General features: G+C 36.6%; 1 protein-coding gene across 4 annotated transcripts in view; it reads right to left on the bottom strand.

Moving 5' to 3' along the window:
• Nucleotides 1-26,097, bottom strand: part of RUS1 (root UVB sensitive-like protein (Protein of unknown function, DUF647)) — a 44,959-nt gene extending 18,862 nt beyond the window's left edge. The window contains exons 1-5 of one of the 4 annotated variants that reach the window (XR_016051083.1): nt 25,180-26,091; nt 16,287-16,562; nt 11,201-12,200; nt 644-729; nt 237-435 (exon numbers count right to left, since the gene is read on the bottom strand). Coding sequence is in view for 1 of the 4 variants with exons in the window: in XM_020668099.2 (XP_020523758.1) it covers nt 237-435; nt 673-729; nt 16,287-16,562; nt 25,180-25,776 (1,129 nt within the window). In the remaining 3 variants the exon portion in view is untranslated. Of the gene's footprint in view, nt 1-236; nt 436-643; nt 730-11,200; nt 12,201-16,286; nt 16,563-25,179 lie in introns of all 4 variants that reach the window. The other 3 variants (XR_016051084.1, XR_016051086.1, XM_020668099.2) reach the window with 3 other exon arrangements.
• Between the last annotated feature and the right edge of the window lie 907 nt (nt 26,098-27,004).

Raw genomic sequence — 27,004 nt, 5'->3', positions numbered from 1 at the left:
GTGGTTCGCCAATTCAGTGGTACGTGGCTTGACCCCAAGATGAGAACTATGTCTATTTTACTCAAACTTTATTTTATGACAATTTGCATAAGAAACTCTTCAAATGAAAAAGGTAAAAAATTTAACAACAATCAATGAAACCATGAAATGTCTGAGATAATCTGCAAAATGCTAAGTATTATTGTAAGAAGGTAACATAGGTTGAGGAATAGGAAAAAGTATAGCCAGAATTATACTTCCACGATATGGATTTAAGGTCCTCAATTGAATAGATTGATAGGACTTCAGATTGCAGAACATGTGCACAGCAGTAACTACTCCAAAAGAAGCAGCAGCTAATGGTCCAGAGGCCCCAATATGGTTGGCTAAGGCAATTCCAAGCATGATGCCAATGGATTTGCTCACCATCCCCTGGGCTTCTCCTTTTGCAATTACCTGCCACAGTAACCAGTGACAAAAGTAAGGCTTAGTCTTAATCATGACCAAAAAAAGAACTAATTTCATTTTCAAAGTCACAAATGAAACCAGTGGAATCAGATCCAGAAAGAAGTCATTTACAATGAACACAACAAGATATTAGAAAGCACCTAGTGTTTTTTCTACAAAAACACTGCAGCTTCCAAAAGAAGAACATGAAATTTACCAATGGTAACAGAGGAAGACATGTTTCACCTCAGCAAAATTCCTCTGTGCAGCAAATCCTGCAAAGAAACAGCTCCTTGTAGCAGCCTGTGAAGAACCCAAACTTAAAAACGCTGACACGAAATAAGATGCAAATAGTAACAGAAGAAATTAAATTTTATACATATAACGGCTTCGAGACTTCAAGCAAACAGCTCAACTGGAATGTGCTCACACTCACAACCTTAAAAGGTTGAAATACAAAAAAGAAGAACCAATATAAACAATCAAAATGTTTAAAGATGCCAGTGACTTCTTACAAACCCTCTCTCACTCAATAAATAAAAAAAATTAGTACAAGGAAAGAGATCAGCTATTAAAAAGGACTGCAAGGCCTACTTCTAGAACCAGGAAAAGATGAACAAGTTGCAAAGAAAAAAGCCCCAAATTTCCCAAGGGTGATAAGGTCATTTGATATATTCCATCTTCTTTTTGATAAATAACAGGTAAATTCACAAAGGTCATTTGATATATTCCATCTTCTTTTTGATAAATAACAGGTAAATTCACAAAAAAAACTCCCAATTTATTACCAGAATTTAGAATAGGGAATATATCTTTGTAATAAATAAAAGGTAAATTCACAAAAAACTCCCAATTTATTATCAGAATTTAAAATAGTCATCTATATTTCATATTTTACACTCAAGTCCCACCTTTTGAGAGGGTGAGATACTTGTATTTTACACTCAAGTCCTACCTTTTGAGAGGGTGAGATAATTGCATTTTACACTCAAGTCCCACCTTTTGAGAGGGTGAGATAATTGTATTTTTTATACATCAGATTAATCTCAAAATTTGGGGGTCCCACCATTATAGACCTGTTAAAAAAATATTAAAAAAATAAATAAATAGATTAAAATGACAAAAACAGCACTTAAAAGTGTTAGGCGAACTTTGGTCATTTTATTTCTTTCAAATTGTTAGTTTTGCAGTTTTGTAGGTGCGGAAGATGAACAGTATGGACACCCTAAATTGGAGGTTAATCCGTGGTATTGTTAAAAACAAAATTAAAACACAATATGAGCTCTCAAGAAGTAGGACTTGAGAGTAATATATAAACTATAGGGGACTATAATTAAATGGGATTGATATACAATGAGACCATTTATCTTTGATATAGGGAGGTCACAAATACTGAAAACTATCGGATGTAAAATCTGATATCTTCTTGGGTGTGTCACAAAGTTAGAAAAAATTTCTTTTTGAACTTTGAGCTTGGTTAATGAAATAAATGCAGCCACCAAATTTCACATCCAATGGTCAAGATTAATTGTGACCACCTTGTACCAAAGGTAAATGGTCTCTTTATATACTTTCCCTAATTAAATTCCTATAATAAAATGTGCTTTTTATGGTAAATTCCCCAAAATATATTCCATCCTCTAACTGGAGTTTAATATATTAATTTGGTATCAATAAGACCTTTTACCTTTCATACAAAAAGGTCACAATCGCTCCCAAGCCGTCATGTGTGAAATCAGGGGGCTGGTGGTATACCATTAACAGTGCTCACAGTCTCAGATAATTTTCCTTGAATTTTATATGGAGAAATGACACACCCCAGCCATCTGATAGTAGATATGACAGTTTAGAGTGCTCTTGAACTTTGTGTACAAAAGGTAACAGTCTTATTGTACTAATTCCAATTTTCTATTACAAATACGTGGTGCAGTAAGAGGTAATATAGATTTCAAAGGTTTGCAAATGTTCAATACCCTTAGATAATGAGATTTGTAAGAGATTTCACTAATACACGGACCAACAAAAAAATTTCCACGTCTAAGTAAAAAGGCACAAATTTTGAAAGAATTCAAAAGGTGATCATTCCTGTGGTTGCACTTTAAAACTTCAACTGGTTTCTCTACAAAGGCACTTCCTGGTTAGTGCTTTTTTTTTCTTTTCTTTTTTTTTGGATACTCCACCTCATTTTAGCAGGAGGGATATGCACCCAATGAGAATCAGAGAAGAACAGTAACAAATTGCCAATTGGAATGTATCCCACACTCCGTGAAGAAATTCAAATGGAAGTGCCGACATATTTTCTCAGTAAACAGAGTCCGTAATAGAAGGCTTCTTGCTGAATTAAAGCGGAAGTTAAGGGACTGGAGATGGAATATATATTGTTGGGTTGACAAACTAAATGCTCAAAATGCAAACCAAAACCTAAATTCCATACACATGCATCCCCAAGCAAGTCTGCAAATATTGCTCTAAGGCAAAAGTTTCCAAAATACATAAAACTAATCAGGACGCAATTCAGAATGCATCAGTTTCTCTTCCATACGTCAACCCACCGTATGAAGCTATTTAGCTCATGATTGATTCCAGGGAGGAAAGCCTTTCCAGCAAAATCCAAACTTTTCCCTTGTTTGGTTAAGCAAAAAGGCCGTTCCTAGGAAATTGCATTTCCTTGAGATGAGCTTTCCAATGGGGGACCCAAATGCGCAGGTTTCCTCATAAAAATTTTCCACCTTTTCAGGGATTACCCCCTCATTTCTTTCCTTGGGACAAAACAACCAACCGAATCCAGAGCTCTCCCTCTCTCTCATCTTGCACATAGACCTCTCATGTTCTCTCTCCAATCCTGCACATAGACCTCTCTTCTCTGCTCTTCTCTATCCAGTCTTGCACATAGACCTATCTTGTCTTCTCCTCCCCATCTTGCACAAACATGACTCCCAGCACAGATCCCTTCTACTCTCTTTATGCAGATCTCTCTCCTCTCTCTACACTGATAGCTCCCCTCCCTGATGTAGGGAAATTTGAGAAAGTAGTAAAATCAACAAGCAAAAAGCCAAACACAAGCACAAGCCAAAGAAACCCATGGTTTTTTCTCCATAACCCAAGCTAGAGTTTCAAAACCTACGCTTTTCTCTCTTTCAATTTCTAAAAATCGTGTGGAATGACCCTCAATGTTCAAAGACATTGCATGTCCATACAACAAATTGACCCAAAAGTCCTAATTTAAACACAAAATTTGTAATGACAATTTTACCCCCATAAACAGTAACCTGTGAATAGTGACTAGTGAATAGTAAATGAAAATACTAGAATGCCAAAAAAAACCCTCAAAATAAGCCCTAACACTAAGATCAAGGTATACATCTTTTGAAATTGAACTTAGGGTCAAATAATCTATTAGAAAATTATAACAAAAGATATATTTCTAAATTGAAGCAAGATTCCATATTGATTGAATCGCACTTCCCTACTCCTATGAACCAATATACTATTGTAGATTCTAGATTCAAAACCCTAACAAAACGAGAATCATTACATGTAGAATCATATATCATTCGACGTGGACTCAAGATTCAATCTGTGCTAGAGTCACGATTCGATGTATTTGGGAACAACTTTCCACAAATAATGGGTTCAAATTTCTAAAACGAGATTCCTAAATTAAGGAATCGAGATTCCTTGGATCCGAGAAATAGTTCCTGTGAAGATTCCTTAATGGAATCGCTGAATTGGGTTTCCGAAACGGAATCGCGGGGTCGGCAAAAAGATTTCGGTAACTATGCTATGGACAGAGGTAGTTTCTTGTAAGTATGGCTTCAAAGAGGGTAGCTGGTTCCCTAGATACGCTTGGCATCGAGCCTCCAGAGTCTGGACTAGCATAGCCAAGAGCAGATCTCGCTTTCTCTCCAACACCAGATTTGAAGTAGAAAATGGGGACGGGATCGGATTTTTGGACATATGTGGGCCTGGTAATCCTTGTTGACCACTGGCCTTCTCTCTTCTCCATAATCACTGACAAGTCAGCCACTGATAGGGACAACACTGAATGCAAGGGGGCAGCCTAGTGTGGACCCCACTCTTTAGGAGGGCCTTCTAAGAACCCGAAGCCCTCCACCTTACAGCCTCTTGGAGTCACTTCACAGTTTGTTCGTCACTCTTGCAGAGAACGAAGGGGTCTTGCATCCAATAGACTTTATGGTGGCCTTCTTCTACTCAGACCTACCGCCCATTCTACCCATCAATCCCATCTATAAAAAGATACGGCATGTCCCCATCCCACACAAGGTTCAGGGCTTCACATGGACCCTGGCCCATGGAAAAGCCTTCACTACTGACCAACTCCAAAGGAGGAGTCTTCATTGGCCAAATCACTGCATCATATGTCTGCAAGACGAAGAGTCAGCAAACCACCTCCTCCTTCACTACTTGGCCATCTCTCCGCTATTGTCGGAGCTCCTAAGTCTTTTAGGTCTATTTTGGGTCAACCCATAAAACATAAAACTCTTTGCAGCAAGGTCTACCTTGGGTCCACTCAAGGTGGGACTGTTGCAGACATGGTTAAATTGTAGCAACCATGGTTAAGAGGTCGAAAGTCAACACTTCTGAGGATCACTTAAAAGTCGCATACTGTATGTCTTGAGCATCCAACATGTAAGTTCATAACCAGAATTAACATTTGATCAGATTTTAATGCAACAAGAATCTTCTTAGGAAGAAAGTCGCAAAATAAGTTCTAGGAGAAAGTAGAGGAAGAAGAAATTCCGATAAGGAAACTTGGTGGTGGAGCGATGAGGTTCAGAAGGTCATTAGCCAAAACCGATCATGTTATAAAGCTTGGCAATGTAATAAAAATGATCGAAATTTAGAAGAATATATAAATTCTATATAAAAATGCCATGAAAAACACTAAATAAATAGTAAGTTAACCTAAATTTAACACTATAATCTATACAGTAATCGGGGAACAAGAAAAGGCGAAACAGATGCCTTCGAATTAGCAAAAACAAGAGAGAAAATTGTAGGAATCTAGACCATACTAAATGCATTAAGAGTGAGGATCAAAGGGTCATAGTCAGTGTCTCAAAAAGCGAACCGCCCAGCGCCTGGGCGGCCGCCTAAGCGGTGCAGAAGGCCTGGGCGCATCGCCCAAGCCTAGGCGGCCAAATTAGGCGAGTATCCTCGGGCGCCCGCCTAAGCGACCGCAAATGCCGCTTGTTGAGGCCATTTTTGGGTCATTTTGGGCCATTTTTTTTAGGGAAAATATCTCCTTATCCCCTATTTTTAACTTCCATATCTCATGAGACCCAAGAATTTAAAATATTACTTGTAAGTAAAAGGTCTCCATCTTTTCTATCTTACAACCCCCTGAACCCCTTTGACCATAAATTTTTTACCCAAACAAACACTAAAATGACACCCTATTCAAACTTCATATCTCTCTCTCTAAAACTCCATCTCTCTCTCTTCGCTTCTCAGTGAGTTGACCAGCCAAGGAGTTTAGCTTGAGCTCAAACACAAGCACACGTTTTTGTGTGTGAGAGAGAGATGGAGTTTTAGAGAGAGAGAGATGGAGTTTAAGTTTTAGGGAGAGAGATGGAGTTTTGAGAAAAAGAGACGATGAACCGGATGAGTCCACCTCACCGACGAACCGGATGAGTCCACTTGCATACTTAAAATATTTTTAAATCTTTTTAAACATTCGAAAGCAGCAATATCATGTACTCAACATATCACTGAAATTATTAATATGAATTTCACTGAAACCATTAATAACAGTAACTTTCAATAGCATTTCAAAAATAACCAGTCAAATATTTTGGGTTCAAATTTAGAAAGGTAGCAGTTCGTAAAGACATTCTAGCATAATTGCCAATCTAATATGTATAGAAAAACACTTATAGAAATTCAAGAATACGGAATTATCACAATTTATGGGATGTCAATTCGCAAATAAACATTTCACAGACAATGCTATAATCAATTGCAAAAATATCAGTTTTCAAATAATAAAGCAGTCATTTGCACATGAAATTTACAATGTCTAAATATTCAAAAACAGTAGAAAGAAATCTTACAATTTTACTAAAAGCAGAAATATCACATTTATTTCTAATAATTTTACAGTATCTAAAATTTTCTAACAATAGACAAGAAAAATAAATAAATTTATTTCTAAAAATTTACAGCATTTAAAATTTCTAACATAGATAAAATATCACAATTTTATTAAAAAGATTATTTTTCAAAATAATTAGGTCGCTTGCGCATAAAATTTATTGCGCCTAAAATTCATGATAATAAGCAGAAGTAATTATTTCATTTCATTTTTAAAAAGAACGAATTATTTTTCAAAATCATGAAATCACTTACCTAAAATATTTGAGAGGGAGCTTCCGATAAAATTTCGGCTTGAGAGAGGAGCTCATTGTGTTTCGACTAAAGAGAGAAAGATCTCAAAAGTTTTCTAGGGTGAAAGTCCTCACCTCTCCGAATTTAAATTCTTAAGACATATTATTATACTATTTTATTAAGCTCCACCTCATACATGAGGTGTGACGATAATGTTATACGTGAAGCCTTTGAGGCCCACGTCAACTAAAGGACGTGGTAAAGGAAAGGAAAAAGTTAACAAATGTGGTGATGGTCCCTAAAGACCATAATACTTATATGAACCATCACAAGTGTTTTCAAAAATTGATCTTAGATCTGGATACCATCAGCTTAAGATTAAAAGTGAAGATGTTCCCAAGACAGCTTTCAGAACAAGGTATGGCCATTATGAATTTTTAGTCATGCCTTTTGGATTAACTAATGCACCGGCTGCATTTATGGATTTGATGAATCGGGTCTTTAAGCCCTTTTTGGATAAATTTATTGTGATATTCATCGATGATATTTTAATTTATTCCAAGAATCAAAAGGAACATGAGCAATATATAAGAATGGTATTGCAAACATTAAGAGAAAAGAAATTGTATGCCAAACTTAGTAAATGTGAATTTTGGCTTGAACAAGTGACATTTTTAGGACATGTCATATCAAAGGAAGGTCTATCAATTAATCCTTCAAAGGTTGAAGCCGTTGTTAATTGGAAACAACCAAGTAATGTGACTGAAGTTCGAAGCTTTTTGGGATTGGCAAGATATTACAGAAATTTTGTAGAAGGATTTTCTCGAATCGCAACCCCATTGACTGGATTGACATAGAAAAATATCAAATTTGAGTGGACAAGTGAATGTGACGAGAGTTTTCAAGAACTAAAAGTTCGATTAACTTCAGCACCTATTTTAACTATTCCTGAGGGGAGTGGGAGATTTGTGATTTATAGTGATGCTTCACATAAAGGCTTGGGCTGTGTATTAATGCAATATGGGAAAGTAGTGGCCTATATGCATCCAGACAGTTGAAAGAATATGAGAAAAAATATCCAATTCATGACTTGGAGCTAGCTGCAATAGTATTCGCTTTGAAAATGTGGAGGCATTATCTATATGGTGAGCAATTCGAAATATACACGGATCATAAGAGCTTGAAATACCTCTTCTCTCAAAAGGATTTAAATATGCGGCAGACAAGATGGATGGATTTCTTAAAAGATTATGATTGTACAATCCATTATCATTCAGGAAAAGCTAACATTGTGGCCGACGCTCTAAGTAGAAAATCTACGGGAGTCTTAGCTCATCTAATAATCCAAGAAATGAGATTGTTAGAGGAAATAGTGGATTGGCATCCGGCTCCGTCCATTAATGGTGTGGTAAGTATGATTGCCAACATTAAGGCAGAACCCCAATTAATCCAACAGATTCAATCGACACAAAAGAAAGACCCTCAGCTTATAACAATTGTGGAAGAGGTGAAGCTGGAAAAGAGAGAAGAATTCTCTATATGTAGTGAGGATTTGCTAAGATTCAAAGGTCGGGTTTGTGTCCCGAATGATGAGAATGTGAAGAAAGCTATCTTGGAAGAAGCACATCACTCTCGTTATACGATACATCTCGAAAGTATTAAAATGTATCAGGACCTGAAGAAAACCTTTTGGTGGAATAATATAAAAAAAAAAGGTAGCACTATTTGTGTCTAAGTGCCTAACATGTCAGCAAGTAAAAGCTGAGCATCAAAGGCGCGCTGGGTTGTTGTAACATTTACTCGTGCCAGAGTGGAAGTGGGAGCACATCTCTATGGATTTTGTCTCTGGCTTGCCTAGAACAAATTCAAGACATGATAGCATTTGTGTCATTGTGGACCGACTGACCAAAACTGCCCATTTTCTACCGATTCGCACGACGTACACTTTGGATCGACTGGCCCAATTGTACATTAAGAAAATAGTGCGGTTGCATGGAGTTCCGGTCAGTATTGTATCGGACAGGGATACTCGGTTTACTTCTAAATTTTGGGCTAGGCTACAATTAGCCATGGGGACGAGACTCACCTTTAGCACTGCCTTTCACCCCCAAACAGATGGACAATCGGAGAGGACCATCCAAACCTTGGAAGATATGCTGAGGGCCTGTGTCATTGACTTTACAGGAAGCTGGGATGCCCATTTACCCCTGATTGAGTTTGCTTATAATAATAGCTTTCAAGCCAGTATTCAGATGGCACCATATGAAGCCCTGTATGGAAGGAAATGCAGGTCACCCATCTGTTGGGACGAGGTTGGTGAAAGAAAGTTTTTTGGGCCAAAAATTGTCCAGGTAACCACAGATAAGATAACATTAATTCGAGAAAGGCTCAGGACAGCTCAGAGTCGACAAAAGAGTTATGTCGATAACCGACGGAGAGATCTTGAATTTAAGGAAGGTGATCGAGTTTTTCTAAAGATCTCACCAATAAAAGGCGTAATGAGATTGGCAAGAAAGGAAAGTTGAGCTCACGTTACATCGAACCATTTAAAATCCTAGAAAGAATCGAAGGTGTCACTTATAGACTTGCCTTAGCACCCGAATTGACAAACGTCCATAATGTCATCTATGTATCATCACTACGAAAATATCAGCCCCACCCATCCCATATCTTGAAATATGAACCTTTACCGATCAGGAAGGACCTATTCTTCATTGAGCAGCCAATTTTGATACTGGATAGAAGGGTACAAGTGTTGCGCAACAAGGAGATTCCTTTGGTCCGTATATTATAGTAGTACCATTCAAGTGAGGAGTCGACTTGAGAACAAGAAGACAATATCAGAGAAAAATATCCATCTTTTTCAGTAATCAGGTACACAAATTTAGAAGACTAAATTTCTTTAAGGGGGAAAGAATGTAACAATCCTAAACTTTCAAAAACATAATAATAATAAAAAAAAAAATAATAATAATAATAATAATAAGAAATAAATAAATAAATAATTCTGTATAGTGTGATGGTCCATATAAGTATTATGATCCTTAGGGACCATCACCACATTTGTTAACTTTTTCCTTTCCTTTACCACGTCCTTTAGTTGACGTGGGCTCCAAAAGCTTCACTATAACATTATCGTCACACCGCATGTATGAGGTCGAGCTTAATAAAATAATATAATAATATGTCTTAAGAATTTAAATTCAGAGAGGTGAGGACTCCCACCTTAGAAAACTTTTGAGATCTTTCCCTCTAGTCGAAACACAGTGAGCTCCTCTCTTAAGCCGAATTTTTATCGAAAGCTCCTTTCAAATATTTTAGGTAAGTGACTTCATGATCTTGAAAAATAATTTGTTCTTTTTAAAAATGAAATGAAATAATTACTTCTGCTTATTATCATGAATTTTAGGCGCTATAAATTTTATGCGCAAGCGACCTCATTATTTTGAAAAATAATCTTTTTAATAAAACTGTGATATTTTATCTATGTTAGAAATTTTAAATGCTGTAAATTCTTAGAAATAAATTTATTTATTTAATCTTAAGCTGATGGTATCCTGATCTAAGATCAATTTTTGAAAACACTTGTGATCTTTGTAATTGATCAAATAAATCATCAATTCTAGGTAATAGATACTTATTTTTCACTGTCACTTGGTTCAACTGTCTATAATCGATACACAATCTCATGATCCCATCTTTTTTTTTAACAAACAATACCGGAGCACCCCAAGGTGACACACTAGGCCTGATAAAACCTTTATCTAATAATTCTTCCAATTGGTGTTTAAGTTTCTTAAGTTCTGCAGGTGCCATTCTGTAAGGTGCCTTAAAAATTGGGGCTACCCCTGGCAATAATTCAATAGAGAATTCAATTTCCCTGTCAGGCGGTAATCCTGACAATTCTTCAGGGAAAACGTCGGGAAATTCTCGGATAACCGGAGTGGCATCCAAATTTATCTCTTCCGTCTTATCTTATTTGATATAGGCAAGAAAGCCTTGATACCCTTTCGAAGTAGGCGATTAGCTCGAATACAGGAGATTAAATATGATGGGGAGTCTTTTATGATACCATTGAAGTAAAATACTGGTTGATTCGGAATACTAAAGGTAACCATTTTCTTGTAACAACCAATACTTGCATGGTATGCAAAAAGCCAATCCATGCCTAAGATTACATCAAAATCTTGAATTTCTAAGAATATTAAATCAACCAACAGTTCTTTTTCTTCTATCTTTATTATACAAGATTTGTACACTATATTGGTGTCACTTGAATTTCCCGTCAGTGTGGCTACCTCTAGAATGTATTTCAATTGTTCTGGTTCTACCTTTAAGTGGCATGCAAAGTATGGTGACACAAATGAATGAGTAGATCCAGGATCAATCAAAACATGAGCTACTTTTTGGAAGATAATAAGAATACCTTGGATCACTGATTTTGAGGCCTGAGCGTCTTGCTGGGTGATCGCAAATACTCTTCCCTTCATCTGAGGCTTTTGAGCTATCTCTCCCGGCTTTGGAAGCTGTTGCATCTGTAAGCTAGGACATTCTCTAATCTGGTGCCCCAACTTTCCACATTTAAAACAGGCTCCAGTATTCCAATAACAAGGGCGCGATCCATGCTTTTTCCCACATTTTTTACATGGTTCTATTGAGCTTTGAAGTGGCAAGGGCCTTGGCTTCTTGTTTGCCCTTTCAAACTGTTGACGATTAGATGGTGTGGGTCTAACCTGACTTTTCTGATTTTTCATCTTTTGGTAATTTTCGAAATCTTTCTCGACAATTTGGGCTCGATCCCTTATTTCAGCATAAGTTCTCAATTTTAAGACTAATATTCTGCTTCTAATAGCTGGTCTAAGACCCCTTTCAAAAAATTTCACCTTTCTTGCCTCATTGTTAATCATATGTGCTACAAACCTTGCCAATTCAATAAACTTGGCCTCGTACTGTGCTACTGTCCGGTTTCCTTAGATTAATTCCAAAAATTCCATTTCTTTTTTGTCTCGAATAAAATCTGGGAAATGCTTTTCATTAAATGCCTCTAGAAATACTTCCCAAGTCAAGGGTTTATTTTCTTTGACCAATACTCCTTTTGCCATTCGCCACCAATGTTGTGCTTCACCTTCTAGCATAAAAACTGCCAAGGCCATCTTCCTATCATCAGGACATTCCATTACGTCGAATATTTTCTCCAATTGCATAATCCATTCTTCGGCTTCCAGTGGGTTTACAACACCCTTAAAAGAAGGTGGGTTCAATTTATTAAATTGTTCGATATTACTCCCACCATTTCCTGTAACGGACTGCCTGAGAGGATTGTTGTTTTCCATCTGATGTTGCATTAGAGCAACCATATTTTCCAAGGCTTTGTGAATTCCTTCCATATTAGCTTCAGCTATTCTTGATCTTGATTTCGTCCCGATCTGTACACGTAATAAATGTGATTTTAAGTACATTCTTTTTAAATTTCGTAAGAATCTTAAACCTATTAATCTGATACCATAATTGTCACACCCCAAGAATTTACAATACTGATATTCCTGAGATGTGACAGTCAAAACATATATATATCTCATTTTAGGACAAATTTACAATATGGCGAATTCTTATAAAGTAACAAAAGAAAGTTTAAGCACAACTACAATATCTTTCAGAGTTGATTCTGACGAGCACTAAAAATGAAACCGTAGTTATCCTGAAAAAAAATGTTTACCATAATTTTATGAGTTTGGCTATTCAGTAAGTGATCATCATAATTCTAAAAATAATCATGGTTGAAAGATATCAATATTTTCAAAAAGGAGATCTATTAACAGAAATACATCAACAGTTTCACTTTCAAAAATGCATAATTAAGTATAATTCGAATAATTGAAATGCGTATAACATTTTAACGGCAGTGCATAATTCAAAAGATTTCACAAAATACCCTACTGGTGTCCCAAGTAGGTTACCTATATACCCCATCAGCGTCCTTATGGGTCCACTTAATCCCTATCGACGTCCCAGATAGGTCCACTTAATTTCTGCAGGTCCACTTATACCTCACCGGCATACCGGATGAATCCACTTAACCCCTACCGGCGTACCGGATAGGTCCACTTATACCTCACCGGCGAACCGGATGTGTCCACTTGCATACTTAAAGTATTTCTAAATCTCTTTAAACATTCGAAAGCAGTAATATCATGTACTCAATATATCACTGAAATTATTAATATGAATTTCACTGAAACCATTAATAACAGTCACTTTAAATAGCATTTCAAAAATAACTACTCAAATATTTTGGGCTCAAATTTAGAAAGTTAGCAGTTCGTAAAGACATTCTAGCATAATTGCCAATCTAATATGTATAGAAAAACTCTCATAGAGATTCAAGAATACGAAATTATTACAATTTATGGGATGTCAATTCACAAATAAACATTTCACAAAAAATGCTATAATCAATTGCAAAAATATCAGTTTTCAAATAATAAAGCAGTCATTTGCAGATGAAATTTACAATGTCTAAATATTCAAAAACAGTAGAAAGAAATCTCATAATTTTACTAAAAGCAGAAATATCACATTCATTTCTAATAATTTTACAGTATCTAAAATTTTCTAACAATAAACAAGAAAAATAAATAAATTTATTTTTAAGAATTTACAGCATTTAAAATTTCTAACATAGATAAATATCACAACTTATTAAAAAGATCATTTTTCAAAATAACGAGGTCGCTCGCGTATAAAATTTATCGCGCCTAAAATTCATGATAATAAGCAGAAGTATTTATTTTTCAAAATCATGAAGACATTTACCTAAAATATTTGAGAGGGAGCTCACCTCTCCGAATTTAAATTCTTAAGACATGTTATTATACTATTTTATTAAGCTCCACCTCACACATGAGGTGTGATGATAATGTTATACGTGAAGCCTTTGAGGCCCACGTCAACTAAAAGACGTGGTAAAGGAAAGGAAAAAGTTAACAAATGTGGTGATGGTCCCTAAGGACCATAATACTCATATGGACCATCACACTATAAAGAATTATTTTTTTTTTTTTTTATTATTATTATTTTTATTTTTTTTAAAGTTTGGGATTGTTACAAGGGTGTTGAAAGATAGAAAAGATGGAGTCTTTTTGCTTACAAGTAATATTTTCAATTCTTGGGTCTAATGAGATATAGAAGTTAAAAATAGGGGATAATAGGATATTTTCCCTTTTTTTTAATACTAAATATGCAAAAGTGTTAAACCTAAAACTCATTAGAGGCTATTTTAGATATATAAATACCCAAAAAAAAGAAAATTTCCTGGGCCGCCCAAGTTTTGAGCGCTTGGCTAAGCGTTACGCGGCCTAGACCCCCCGACCGCCTAGGTGCCACCTAGCACTTTTTGAAACACTGGTCTTAGTGAAGGATGAAGAAGTCAACAAAAATTGGAGAGTTTATTTTAAAAAATTATAAAATAACGAATACAATGGGAACATAACGGTAAAAAGAAACCGTTGGCATAAATGAGAGCAAATATCATAGATATACTGGTACGATTAGGATATCGGAAGTGAAAGAAGCTTTAAAGATGATGAAGATATGAAAGGCTTTAGGACCAAATGATATTTGGATAAAGGTTTAGAAGTGTATGGGGGAGATTGGCATTGACTGACTGACGAAATTGTTCAGAAAGATGTTGAGAGCAAAGAAAATGTCAGAAAAATAAATAAAAGATATTATGGTACCTATTTATAAGAACAAATGAAAACATCCAAAATTGTGCAAACAATCGGGGAATTAAACTTATGAGCCACATTAAGAAGCAGTGGAAGAGTGATTAAATAGCGACTAAGGCATGAAACGAGTGTATCAGAAAACTAATTCGGTTTTATGCCAGGGAGGTCAACAACTGAAGCTATTTTCATGCTTAGGCAATTGATTGAGAAGTTTAAAGCGAAGGGAAAAGATCTCCACATGACCTTTATTGATCTGGAGAAAATGATGGAGTACCTTGAGATTTGATTTGGTGGGTGATGGAAAAGAAATGAGTCTCCAGACACTACATCGACCTGGTAAGAGATATGCACGATGGAGTGTTAACAAGTGTAGGAACAACCAGTGGAGAGACGAGTGAGTTTTCAATGACAATCTACATCACAGGTCAACATTGAGCCCATACGTATTTGTCTTAGTTATGGATGACTTAACTAAGCACCTACAAGATGAGGTACTATGGTATATGTTCTTCGTAGACGACATACGTTTAATCAATAAGTCCCGAAACGCGTCAACACAAAGTTAGAACTTTGGAGAGAGGCTCTAGAATCTAGGGGTTTTAAAATTAGCCAAACAAAGAGTATATAAAATGCGAGTTTAGTAATAATAGGAATTAGAGACGAGGAAGAAGTTAAGATCAAGGGCCAAGAAATACCAAAAAGAGCACAAATTCGATATCTTGGGACGATAATCTAGAAAAATTAAGAGATTGAACAAGATGTCACAATATAATTAGAGCTGGGTGGACGAAGTGAAGATGTGCAACCGGAGTTTTATGTGATCACCACGTACCAATAAAGCTGAAGGGCAAGTTCTATAAGACAGTTGTGAGACCAGCATTGCTTTATGGGGCTCAATGTTGGGTGGTCAAGAAATAACATACCCATAGAATGAGTGTATCTGAGATGAGGATGTTGAGATGGATGAGTAGAAGAAGAGATTGAATTAAAAATGAATACATTCGAGAGAATTTAGGTTTGGCACTAATAGGAGATAGATGAGAGAAAGTAGACTTAGCTGGGCTGCTATGTGCAGTGTAAATCCAATACAACAGCTACTAGGTGTGAGTTAGTTCAAGTAGTAGGCCTAAAAAGGGCAAGGGATGGGCCCCAACGGACATGGTTGGCAGTAGTGAGAAAAGATATGTGGACTTATAGCCTCATTGAGGGTATCGCCCTTGATAGAGCAGAATGGCGGACTAGGATTTATGTTAGCCGACTCCAATTAGTTGGGAAAGGCTCTAATTATGGTGACGATCTTCTAAGGAATGGCATGTATAAAGCCCATCAGATGTAAGGAAGTTGAAGCCATATTTGCAAATAAGAGGAACCAATTGGTTCTTGTCCAATCATTTATGGCAATGAAATTAATTTGTTCTAAAAGATAAGTGCACAATTGCAGTTCCAATTTCAACAGTATTGCATCTTAACTTACAAAATTATAATATCTTCTTGTATAATTTACATTCGTTGCACTTGTACATATTTGCAGCCATGCCCATAAGAAGATAATCATCCATTCACATTAAATCACATGATTAAATACTATCAAGAAACAACAAAAAAGTGTAATAGAAAAATTTTATTGGATTACAAAGATACAAGAGTCAATTAAGCAGTCTTCAACAACTACGCTCATCACATAATGGAGCACATTACCAAATATCATGGAACTAAAGTATATGTATGTTAGGCAGACCAAACTCACAAATATAGCATCAGAAAAATTCCATTTTGAGTATTTACCTGGATCAACGCAGCTGCTGAACGACCAGCTCCTGCAGCTGCACCTATCAAAACGAAAAATTGAGGATATGCAGGTGTTAGTAGCTCCAGTCCATAGGCAGCATTCTCCAGCAAATCGGCAAAGAGCCTCCACCCCTTTGGATGAACATCAAAATGGCGGCCATATTTTGACAGGAAAATTTTGCTGAGGTAGCCAAGTCCATCCTTAAGGACCCAATTCACAGCGGCAGCTGTTGGAATGGCACCTTTACCTAATCCCACAGCGTAAAGTAAAGCCTAAAGTACATAAATCAACAGTCATGACAGAGTTTAGTAAATAATACAAAATGAAATATGAAACTAAATAATGATGGTAAAGAAGTCAATCTTACAAAGTCATAGCATATTATTTTGCATAGAGAGAAGATAACAAACATAAATGACAAAAATACATAGCATCTATTAGCGAACAATAGGTTTGCAGTGTGGTTGTTTTAACAATCAGAAGGCCCCCAAGAAGTTATGGAACTTGATAGCCAAGACCTGACCCTTGATATCTCCCATTGGCCTGATTATAAATTGTAGTGATTGTTATGGGCCCCACACCCACTAAGCGTATAGAAAAATAATAGTCGTGCATTTCTTGTTGTAACAGTCATGTAACAGTCATGCGTAATGGGCTGTAACATTCATACGTAATGATAGCAACTCTTATGCATATTGACCTACCTACATCGCAACCCCCATAGGAATCTGTGTATATGTAGGAGCACATTGCCCCACAATTTGTAGAGAGTGAAAAAAGACATCGATATTTTTTTCTTGTGCTTGAATATTACTTTCTTCCTCTTCACTCTCAATCTTAAGATGTTATCAGAGTAGGGATTGAAACCCTAGGATATCAATTACTTCCGGCAACCCTAGAATCACGAGTTTTCTTCCTTCTTGGGAGTGAAGTTGTGGTGTATCAACAACCTTGTATTTACAGCAAAATTATCTCACTTCTCCTTTACCAATAAGTTTTTATCCCAAACTCCTTTCTTTTTCAGCAACATCATATTTTCCAACAACCTCATAATCTCCAACAACCTCATAATCTCCAGCAACCTCATATTTGAAACTAATCCCTTAGTTCCTTGAATTAAAGCCTTAGGCCCTATTTGATATCTAAGAAAACAGGATGAAAAGACATGTTTTCCCAGTTACCACATTTTCCAACTGTTTGGGAATAAGGAAAAGAGTGGAAATGCAAAGCCCCGCATTTCCCTGTTTTTCCACGCTTTGCCCCATTTATGGGGAAAATTGCAGTGCACCCCAATGGGTTTGTTGCCAATTTCTTAGGACAATGGGGAAACACAAAGCACCTTGGCCCCTTTTATTTCTCTAACCTCATGATCTATCTCCTCTCTCAATCTCTCTTTGCCCAAGCTCTAATCCGAGCTTTCTCCAATTTTCACATACAGGTTACCAAATAAGGGTCTTCAGCTTTCAGCGAGAGTTTTCTACTTCTACCTTTTTCTCAAGCTTCTAGTTTCTTAGAACTTCTCCAGGAAAACAGATTTCTCAGTTACCATACCCTTAGGGCTTCCAGTTTGAGAGAGAAGGACAATGACAAAAATCAAGCACAATATTTCCTTGGGAAGCAGTCAATCTAACTACCCAAAATTGCTGATTACTACAATTAAGCTAGTGAGACAAACTACTTAGAATGGTATCAATCTGCCAAAATGTCCATAGGAAGTCGGAGGAAATTGGATACAGGAAACGTGGAAGAGCCTCCCCAAATAATCTACCTCATGATGAATGAGAAAGTGAGAACTTGGCAATAATGGCATGACTCCATTCCATGCAGCCAAGTATCAGCACGGGGGACGTTACTTAAGGCTGCAAGGCATATATGGGAGACAGCAGCCAAAACATACTCACAACAAGATGGAAAAACGTGGAAGAGCCTCCCCAAATAATCTATCTCATGATGAATGAGAAAGTGAGAACTTGACAATAATGGCATGACTCCATTCCATGCAGCCAAGTATCAGCACGGGGGAAGTTACTTAAGGCTGCAAGGCATATATGGGAAACAGCAGCCAAAACATACTCAACTTACTAATTGCTTCGTGAAATAGCGAATTTGCAGCAAAGAGAAATGATTGTGACATAGTACTTTGGGACACTAAGGCATAAGTAAGGAGGACTAACGACTATCAACCTATTAATCTCACCATTGATGACATTAAAAAAAAGGCCGAGGTACAAAGGATCTTTGAGTTCTTAGCAAGCTTACATCCTGACTTAGAACTTCAGATAGTACAAGTTCCAAGAAAGGACAAATCGCCCTCTCACAAATCAATTTATAATGATAAAAAGAGGGAAGACTAGTAGAAACGCTATTACAAAAGGACAAAACTCAAGTATCCTTCCTGTACGATCAGCCTTTGCAACAAGCATCAAGCAAAGAAAAGTGGGTACGAAAGGACCCAAATGTGCCCCCCTTTCTCCTGTTGACAACGAGAACTCAAATACTACCATTATAGTAAGAGGAGACATACTCGAGAGCACTGTTAAGAATTGTATCCACACTTAAGACCGAAACCAAGGAATGAAAATTCCCATACTGCATCGGGCGAGGGAGAGGAAACCTCAACCATACAATGCAATGCACTCGATCCAAGAGATCGGGCCATCAAAGATTTACAGCACCAGTTAACTGCTCTCAAGGCTTCACTCATCTATAAGCAGTGTTTTAAAAAATGGTCTCCCGCACCAAGGAGACCTAGACACCGAGTAAACCCTAGGGCACATGCCCAAGCCTAAGCGAGCTCCCAACGCCCAATTCTGGTGGGCAACCACCCCTTTTTTAGTGAATGGGTCGTTGTTGACCCACGTTTTCTTCTTAAGATGACTTTTGCGGTCTTCCACAACCCCAAAGTCAAAAAAAATATATAGGAATCAAAGTCACAAATCTATTGATTTTGAGATCTTTGTGAATCGAAAAAAAAAGAGAGAGAGATTGCAAGAAATATCCATAACCTGACTTCTCATTGTTGGAATTCTTTTTTAGGGTGCTATTGGAGAGTTTTGAAGACATCTTGGCTTGGAAATATGGATTTTGGAGTTTTTGTGCTTTTGGAGTATTGGTTTTGTAGTTTTGTAAGTTTGGTGAAGACTTGGAGTCTGTGTGATTATGGAATATGGAGAGCTGGAGACTGATACCGTAATAAACTTTAGACTTTTTTTAAGTCCTTTCACTCAATTTTCTATGATTTGGAGCTTTGAACATGTTTATTCTTAACTGCAATATGTTTGTATGAAAAAGGTTAGTCACAATATTCATAAATACAAAAAATTACAGAATTAGCATAAATATATGCATATATGTACATTTGGGAAGCACATATATGCATATATCTATAGAATTTGCACTACAAGGCGCCCAAAATTCTAAGCGCCAGCCTAGGAGCTCGGCACTTGGCACTAGGCCAGCCGCCTAAGGGCCACCCGCCGTCTTTGAAACCTTGGCTCTAAGACTACAATAGAGCAGCCAAGTACATATGCAACTACAAACCATGCCTCCAACTCCACCTCTTCTACACCCTAGATAATTGATTCAGGGGCTCCTGACCGTATAACTGGCAAGAAAGTTGGTTTCTTGTCATTTTCTCATGGTTCTAGTGAAGTTAAACTTGTCGATGGATCCATGATCAGTGACACTGGGAGTGATAGATATAAACTTTCATCATCCTTGTCCGTACCCTCTATAATACATGTGCCATATTTTCCTTCTAATCTTCCTTCTGTTAGCAACTTGACAAAACAACTAAACTGCGGTGTCACATTTTACCCCTCACATTGCGTTCTGCAAGACCTGAAAACGAGGAAGACGATTGGTAGTGGTCATGAAGACAATGGGCTGTAGTTGTTCAATACGGGATACAATTCTACTCTTCTCAACTCTGCGTCTCGAAGTCATGAGCAAGTCCTCTACCATTTAGGCCAAATGGCTTTGAAATCTTTAAAATTATTGTTTTCGGATAAGTTTGTGTCCTTGAATGTTCCTCAATTACAATGTGAACAATTGTCTTAACATTTTAGAACCTATTTTCTTCTAGTGAAAATAAAATTTTTAAACTTTTCCATCTCGTTCATTCTGAGGTTTGAGGGTCTGCTCCAGTAACTTTTGAATTTAGATATCGACGTTTTATCTCATTCATCAATGACAACTTCATTATACTTGGATCTATCTTATGAAAATTAGAGATGAAATACCTTTAGTAGTTAAAATATTTCAAAAAATGGTTCAAACATAGTTTGAGACCTCAATAAAATTTTCCATTCTGATAAAGCACTAGTGTATCTGTAGAATGAATTAAAAAATTATTTTCTTGAACATGGTATAGAAACTTTGTGTTCCTATACACCACAACAAAACAGTGCGGCAAAACGGAAAATAGACACTTGTTAGAAACTCCTTGACACATCAAGTATTTCTTCTCCTTCTACCCTATGCCTTATCAACTCAATTTACCTATTGCCATAAGAAAAGAAAAGAGGACTTATACCACTCATCTAATCAGTAAGTTTGTTTCTTATGCGAGTGTATATATACAAAGAATTAAAAATTTATTTTCTTGAACATGGCTTAGAAACATTGTGTTCCTATACACCACAACAAAACAGTGTGGCAAAAAGGAAAATAGACGCTTGTTAGAAACTCGTTGACTCGTCAAGTACTTCTTCTCCTTCTACCCCTATGCTTTATCAACGCAATTTACCTATTGCCGTAAGAAAAGAAAAAAGGACCTGTACCACTCATCCAATCAATAAGCTTGTTTATTGTGCATCACTTTCACCTTCCTTTCGTACATACCTTTGCTCCACGCCCTTTGTTTCTATTCCCACCAAAGTTGCAAGTGCATTAGCTCATCCACAATGGAAAGGGGCCATGATTGAGGAAATAATTGCCTTAGAGAAGCAACAAACTTGGGATATAATTGATCCGCCAGAAGGGCAATATTTGGTTGGATGCAAATGTTCGTATACAAATGGTTCAATTGCGAGATACAAAGCTCGCCTAGTGGCTAAGGGTTTTACACAGTTATATGGGGTTGATTATAAGGAAACTTTTGCTCTTGTAGCAAAAATGAAATCAGTAAAAGAACTTCTATCCATTGCAGTAAACAAAAAATGGCCACTCCACCAATTAGATGTGAAGAACGCCTTTCTTCATGGAGATCTAAAAGAGAAGTATATATGGCATTACCACCTAGGTTTTATCCTCAGGGGAAGAAAGGGAAGGTCTATAACATGAGAAAAGCTATATATGGACTGAACAATCACCTCGGGCTTGGTTCAAAAACTTCAACATGGCAATATGTCACTTCAGATTTCAAAGAAAAGCTTCAGATCATTATGTATTTGATAAAAGCAATGGTTTAAAAAGCGGATCGGTGACCCGGATCGGGCACCTCAAAAACCGATCCGGATCTGCAAATCGGCGATATGGATCGGGAATCGGCTGAATCGGTCGGATTAAAGCTTCAAAAAAATCCGAAAAAATTATTAAAATTCATTATAAATGTTGTTTTTTAGGAATCCAATAAGAAATGAGGGTACTACATTATTAACTTTCATTTTTTTCATCAATTTGTGAATATTGAGATGCTCTTTCCCTGTATAAACTTAAGTATTAAATTTGCATCACATAAAAGAAAAATCATAGAATTATCATATGGATAAAATATATACTTATACATGGACTATAATAAAGAGTAGACTAAATCAATGAAAGAATGGCCATTAAAATCTCGTTTTGGCGAAAAACCCTAATCCGCTAAAAAAACCCAAATTATTACAGCCTAGTTAACTATAATCCAAAATTATTACAACCTAACTAATTATAATATTATATACTGAAATTATAATTATTAGTTTACAGTTTATAATTATTTTATTAGATAAACAAAATAACAAATTAAAAATATTTTATAATATTATCTAATTTAAAATGTATTACTGACAACTGTAAGAAAAATAATACATTACATGATTTATAATGTAAAAATTAATAAATAAAATAAAAGATTTGGTTATCAATGTAAAAATTAATAAAATGCATACAAATTTTGGAAATAACACTTTAATTTATTATATGCCCAAGAGGGAACAAAAATTAACTCAAGAAGGGATAAACTATTATATGGCCCAAGGGGGGATTCGAACTTGAGAAGTCAAAGCAAATAACATTAGTGATAACCATCATGCCTCCTTAGCATATATTTTTAAAATTGCCTATTAATACCATATATTTACATTCTGTTTTCATTTAATGATGTTTGGGAATTATCCCACATCGAAGGATGAGTATTCAAATATGCTATATAAATAACTATGTAATTGGAAGATAAACACAAGTGTGAAAACACTAGGGCATCCGTGCACATGCAGATTGGGCTGGGTGTTCTGCAATGCAGATTGGGCTGGATGTTCTCTTGTACGACGATCTACAAATGGCTACTATATGACAGTGGGTGGTAATTTAGTCACCTAGAGCAGTAAGAAGCAGAGTGTGGTAGCTTAGTAGCTCGATCTTCAGCAGAAGCCAAGTATCAAGCGATGGCAAGTGCTAAATGTGAAATAATTTGGCTTTGTTCTCTTCTTCAAGATATGAGTATTAATGTATCCGCTCGTATTCCTCTACATTGTGATAATCAAACTGCAACTTATATTGCTTCAAATCCTGTATTTCATGAAAGAACCCAAGTATATTGAAGTGGATTGTCACTTCGTCAGAGAAAAGGTCGCTTCATAGATAACATGTACTCCATTTGTTCGATCTGATAATCAATTGGCAGACATGCTTACTAACGCCTTGAATCGAGTTTGACTAAATGATATTTTGGACTAGCTAGGCATCTATAATATATATGCTCCAGCTTGAGGGGGAGTGTAGAGACTACTATGGGGCCCATGCCCATTAAGCCTACAATAATTATTATGGATTCTTGTTGTAATAATCATGCATTTCTTGTTGTAACAGTCATATAACTGTCATGCATAATGGTTGCAACTCCTATGCATGTCCCACAAGGATTGTGTATATAAACAGGGCACATTGTCCCAAGATTTGTAGAGAGTGAGAAAAAACATATATTTTCTGTCTTGTGCTTGAATATTACTCCCTCTCTCTTATCTCACAATCTTAACAAAAACAATAGTTCGACTCAAATGTACTCAATAAAATTGAATAGAATGGTATTTAGGATAGATGCTCATTGCACACTTTAATACTTGATGTAGGAAAACCTAAACCAAATTGCAAACAGCCTTGAAGTTGTCTAAATCACCACTGGAATTGAAAGCCAAGACCATGGTTCAGGCTTTTCAGACCTAGTTCCATCAAGTTTGCATCTGCCTCAACCTATCACCCCACTAGATAAAGAACTTACCTATTAGAACACCTTTGATGAACACCTCATAATCAACTAATAACTAAATCATGTTGGTGCTAATATTAGATCCATTCTATTGGAGCTCATGTATTTTTGCAAAAAGGAACTCTGGATTTTATGCCCATCACTAGGTTCTAGTTTGCTGTAGGACTCCAAAGAACTTGGGTCATTAGGAATAACATAAAATCTTCACTCAGAGTACATTTTTGGTTTGGGTTGATAATTTCCTAAAATCTACTTTTCTGCCAATCTTTTCATGTTACTTTCTCTGAAAAGGAAGACACAACAGCCCTAATGTTGTACCAATTTCTGTAATAAAAAATCAGCAGACAGATTTGTTGTCAATCAATTGCTAGTGTGAAACCAACTCAAATATATTTATTGAAATTTCTGAAAATAAATGTAAAACAATACCTTTATACCTAATACCTTACTGAAAGGTGATGCTCAGAGCTCGGAAAAATTGTAAATCACCTTCCAAGTAATAAAACACCAAAACTCCACGCGAGCTGTAAAACCCACAACTTAGTGCTATGATGCCACGTTGGAAATCGACATGGCCTTGTCAATACAACTCCTTGCTCTTGCTAACTTTCTCTCACTAAAATAGGCCATTCCCAAGGAATTGGTCCACATCTTCAATTTGCTAATAGCAAACTTGCGAAAAGCTGAAGCTTCTAAACAAAAAACAAAGCATACTAAATCTGCATCTAGAAAATAGAGAGCCAGAAGAGGATGACAAGGGAAATGGACAATTCATCTCATAAACGATGCAAGACGGAGAGGAGAATTGCTTTATGATTTTAGGATGTGATAGTTTGGTTTTCAATCCTTTTCTATTTTTTCCTTATAGTGAGTTGGGAAATCGTTCAGCTTCTAAACGTTCTTTTTGATGGTTTGAGGACGAAACAGACTCAATTTGGACAAACTGATTTGTTGGAGAAGCAAATGTAAGCATTAGTAACATCTACGATCACTAAAAGTGGAACACCTGCTTGTAAGGAAGAAATCGCCATCAGGTAGTGAAATTGACAACCAAGATTATTTTTGGGAGCCTCATACAAATTAAATTTACCCAAAACTGGTTTAATTTCAGCCATATAATTTCTAAATTCAAAAATTGCAAATGGTTTCCAATTTGAAATTGAAATTCCTCCAGTCATATCAATTTTAATTCTTTTTTCTTTTATAATTCAAAATTTAGTTGTTGGCCCCAGGTCCCAACCAAATTGAGACGAAAATTCTAAATTTAAATCTATGCGGATTCAGTACCATATTACTGCAAGTCATGAATCACACGTAAATTCACACTGTCATTATCCAAGAGAGAGAGAGAGAAAAGAGTGACTATCTAACATTCTCACCGTTAATTTGCTTATTTTCCATTGTTGCCAATATCCGACCGTTACAATCATGGTTGGGTAAAGACTCCATCAGAGAGAGAGAGAGGGGGCAAATATTATTACCTGTGTGGTGAGAACACCATTAATTTGACTCGCAACTCCCTGAACTGCTCTCCATAGAGAATACTCCAGGTAATCACTGCTAACACTCGCAGGATACCCCTCAGGCAACATCAATCGAACAGCAAGCTCTCGGCACCATAACCATGAACTCCCCAGAATTTTCCCCAAATCCAAAACACCAGAAGACAACAATCGAAGGGCATTGTCAGCAAAGAGCTCATCCTTCGAGGAATCAGCATAAACAGGACTCCATTTCCCTCCCTTCACCTCCCATGCAACCACCTCTCCTGGCTTAGAAGCTAAACTGAAAAGGTTATTAGGGAAGAGAGAGAAAGAGAGAAGTAAACAAAAGGAGGTATTAGGTATTCCATTGTTGTCATCAGACCAGGAGTCGCCATAATTGTTGTTGTTGTTTGAGCCATTGTTGTTGTTGTTGTTTGAGCCATGATGAGAGAGAAATAGAGACGAGGATGAGAGAGAAGAGGCAAAGAGACGTGCGGAAACAAAGGGAGGAGCGGTGTGTTGTTGCTGTCCTGATGCAGCACAAGTAGAGAGAGAAGGTGGAGGAGACGGAAGCCCGCCGGAAATGGAGGCCATTTTTCGCTTGAATGCAAAGAAGCCGGCCGTTACTCAAAAGTAGCTTCTCTCTCTCTTCCCTAACGCCGTCCCCGACCCAAAATCCATCTTCGCGTACCAATCGACGTCACCAGTATGCCTACATTTTCTGCCGTGCGTCCATGACAAACAGTCCCGGATGCTTTGCCCAATATTAAAAAGAAAAAGTTTATATATCATAAAAGGTGGAATTAAAATTGCAACTAAAAAATCCACCGGAAAAGGTCAAATATGAAAAAAAGTAAAAAAAAAGATTTTCAGTCCTAGAACTAGTGCGCCTTGCAACACATTATCTACTCTGTTTTTTGTTTTTGAACATTAACACAGTATCTATATTGTCCATTTTCAAGTTTTTCATATGTTTATAGATCTACTTGATTTTAATTATTTTTTAAGTTTAAAATTTTATAATTAAATATGAAAATATATTTTGAAATAATTGTAAGAATTTTTTATACGAAAATTACGTGTTATGATAAAATTTGGAGGTGTGCCTTAGTTGGATTGTTTAAGGTTGCACCCCTATAGAAACCACACCCAAATTAAAATGATTCATTTGTGCTCAAAATTTGCTCAAATTTTGCGTGAGGATGATATGCGAACTAATTAAATTGGATGGTGACGAATGATCCACAGACATGGTTTAAGGATATGTTATATGACTCCTCGTCGTTATCATCATCATCATCATATACTTTTTTCAGGTCAGCTACTCAACTACTGGTTTCCCATTCTGTTCTATCAAGGGTTATGTCGTTAATGAGGCCGCAAGTCTCCGTTTCTTTTCTCACTACTTCCAACCATATCCTTTTGGGCCTACCCTTTACCTTTTTTTTTAGCTTTCTACTTGAATCAACTTGCACCACCAACATTCGTACTCTTTGTTAGTAAACTGAAAGGAGATCGCAGTTCCCACAGAACCTTCTGCTCCTTCTTGCACCATCTAATAGCATTTAGAGAATCCCCTTCAATCAGGCAGTTCGTACCAGTTTTCTCCCCATGAAAATTTCCACACCCCTTTAACAAAGCAATTAGTTCAACACAATTGGCCGTAGCAACACCAATTGGGCCAACAGATGTAAACATAACACTTCAAAACAGTCTCTTACAACACCACCAATACTTGCTGAGCCAGGATTTCCAATGGAGCTATCATCAAAGTTTAATTTAAAACGCCCATAGGCAGAGGACACCACAAGCCCTTAGGCTT

This window comes from Amborella trichopoda, chromosome 3 (assembly GCF_054954075.1).
Source record: "Amborella trichopoda isolate Santa Cruz 75 chromosome 3, AtrichopodaSantaCruz75HAP2 v2.0, whole genome shotgun sequence".
Classification (NCBI taxonomy): Eukaryota; Viridiplantae; Streptophyta; class Magnoliopsida; order Amborellales; family Amborellaceae; genus Amborella; species Amborella trichopoda.
Note: the sequence above shows the minus strand (reverse complement) of the source record. Positions and strands in the feature narration are given on the sequence as shown.